Source organism: Rhinopithecus bieti, unplaced genomic scaffold (genome assembly GCF_001698545.2).
Source record: "Rhinopithecus bieti isolate Rb0 unplaced genomic scaffold, ASM169854v2 scaffold_22774, whole genome shotgun sequence".
In the NCBI taxonomy this organism is placed as follows: Eukaryota; Metazoa; Chordata; class Mammalia; order Primates; family Cercopithecidae; genus Rhinopithecus; species Rhinopithecus bieti.
In genome coordinates this window covers 1-2543 of record NW_016887899.1, presented here as the reverse complement: position 1 = coordinate 2543, position 2543 = coordinate 1, and the positions used below count along the sequence as shown (strand labels likewise).

The 2543-nt window shown below is 61.9% G+C and overlaps 1 protein-coding gene across 1 annotated transcript; it reads left to right on the top strand.

The window, feature by feature from the left end:
• Positions 1–8: 8 nt before the first annotated feature.
• LOC108525859 (CD151 antigen-like) lies at positions 9–1589 on the top strand (the record flags this gene model as incomplete). Its single annotated transcript, XM_017866654.1, has 4 exons — positions 9–197; positions 302–460; positions 713–799; positions 903–1589. Coding segments are annotated over 4 exons (495 nt in total), but the record flags the coding sequence as incomplete, so codon positions are not given.
• Positions 1590–2543: the final 954 nt, after the last annotated feature.

Here is a 2543-nt window from a genome sequence, read left to right as displayed (position 1 = left end):
CTGGGCCTCCCCGCAGGCCATCCTGGGGCTCTGCCAGCCCCAGTTTGGAAGGTCTTAGACTGAGACTGAAGTTTCTTGCACCCCAACCCCAGCTGAACACAGAGCTCAAGGAGAACCTGAAGGACACCATGGCCAAGCGCTACCACCAGCCGGGCCACGAGGCCGTGACCAGCGCTGTGGACCAGCTGCAGCAGGAGGTGGGTGGGTGGTGCTGGGAGGGCGCATGCATCCCCAGGGCCTCCCTGGACCTCTGCAGGAGCCTCTGGTCCCAGGTCTCACCCCAGCCTTGTTCTTGATGCAGTTCCACTGCTGTGGCAGCAACAACTCACAGGACTGGCGGGACAGTGAGTGGATCCGCTCAGGGGAGGCCGGTGGCCGCGTGGTCCCCGACAGCTGCTGCAAGACGGTGGTGGCCAGTTGTGGGCAGCGGGACCATGCCTCCAACATCTACAAGGTGGAGGTGGGTGGGCAGCGGAACCACATCTCTAGTATCTATGAGGTGGTGTGGGGTCACCCCTGTGGCCGGATGTGGGCAGTGAGACCACGCCTCCAATATCTTAGGAGGAGGTGAGTAGGCAGCCCAGTGGCTGGCTGAGCTGTCAGTTGCCTGGCTGCCTAGGTGCTAGGGGTGGGCATGGCCACACCCTGAAGGTGGTGGGGCCAGTGGGAAGTGCCCCTGGGCCCACCTTCAGCACCCATCTGTGCCCCGCAGGGCGGCTGCATCACCAAGTTGGAGACCTTCATCCAGGAGCACCTCAGGGTCATTGGGGCTGTGGGGACCGGCATTGCCTGTGTGCAGGTGAGGGCACACGGGGTGACGGGCATTTTGTTGGGGACATGGGGCAGGGCAGTGGCTGCTGGCCCCACGGCATCTACTTATGCCCGCCTGGCTCTGCACACAGGTCTTTGGCATGATCTTCACATGCTGCCTGTACAGGAGCCTCAAGCTGGAGCACTACTGACCCTGCCCTGGGCTTGGCCGTGGCTCTGTGCCTTGCTGCTGCTGCACCCAACTACTGAGCTGAGACTACTAAGTGCCAGGGGCTGGGCTCCCTGATGACACCCACCCTGTGCCATCACCATAACCTCTGGGGACCCCAATCCCAGAGGCAGCTTCAAGTGCCTTTCGCTGCACACCAAAGCCCAGCAGGGAAGTGAGGGGGGCTGGTGGGATGACGGTATCAGGGGTGTTTTGTGGGGCTCCCTGAACACACTGCCTGGTGGTCACATGCAGGCTGGAAGGGGCCTTGCTGAGTGGGGCAAGGCCGAGTGTTCCCAGCAGGGGAGAAGCCCTTCACACCCCAGGCCCTTCAGGGACTGGGGCTTTGCCTTGCAGCCACATGGCCCCATCGCAGTCGGAGAAGCCGAGTAAGCTCTGACCCTTGGGCCTGGGCCTCTGCCCCTCCCCACCCAGGCCTCGTCTCCGTCAGAGCCCCTGCTGTCTTCCCCACCGCGGTCACTGTGCACTGCCCCGTCCATGTGCCTGTGCGGGGCAGGGGCCTCCTGGTTTTGTTCACTGCTGTACCCAGATGCCTACAACCATCCCTGCCACATACAGGTGCTCAATAAACACTTGTGGGGCAGATGGGCGAGCTCGCTGTGCTGGTGACAGACAGATGGTGGTCTGTTCTCAGGGCCCCTCACGTCCAGCAGGGTAGACGGACCCCCCCTCTCAGCGTCAGGACAAAGAAGGGCAGAGCCAAGACACAGCCCCATGGGGCTCCAGGGAAGGGGAGGTCTGATGCCAGGGACAGCCAAGCACAGGTCTCACAGCAGAAAAAACTGAGCATGTTCCTAAATGGTGAGATGGTGGTGTGTTCAGAGCCCCTGGGGAGAGGAAAATGGGTTTCCAAAGACCCTTCTCGTCATGGTGGGGAGCAGACATGAAAACGGTGCAGACTGGGGACTGTGCCCAGGTAAGAGAGGCGTCAGGCAGATGGGTGGGGAAGTAGAGTGAGGGGTTTACATGGTGAAGCCTACAGGCCCTGCTGGGGCAAGGGTGGGAGGTACCAGAGCCTGGTGTCTGGCAGAGGTACCCTGGAGACGGGAGCCAGGGCTCAGTCACTATACCCCTTGCTGCCCAGGCTCCTGTCCCTAAGGCTCAGAACTGAAGACCCTCAGGCAGACCCATCCTCCCCACCAGAGGACACCACGCCAGGTATCTCAGCAGCAGGGCCATCTGACCTGGGGTGCTTGCTGGTAGCACTGCCTGGACAGCAGGGCCGCCTCCCAAGCCAGCCAGGGGCGTCTTAAGGCCTGCCCTCCCTGCTAGGCTCGGGTGGGACCCTCAGGGACAGGCAGCAGTGGGCAGGGGCCAGCAGGTGCTGGCAGCCGTGACCATAGCAAAGACTGGGCCCCAGAAGATCTGGTTCTTTTCTTTTTTTTTGGAGATGGATCACTGTCACCCAGGCTGGAGTGCAGTGGTGCAATCTCAGCTCACTGCAAGCTCCCCCCTCCCAGGTTCATGCCAGTCTCCTGCCTCAGCCTCCCGAGTAGCTGGGACTACAGGCGCCCGGCACCTCGCCTGGCTTTTTTTTTTTTTT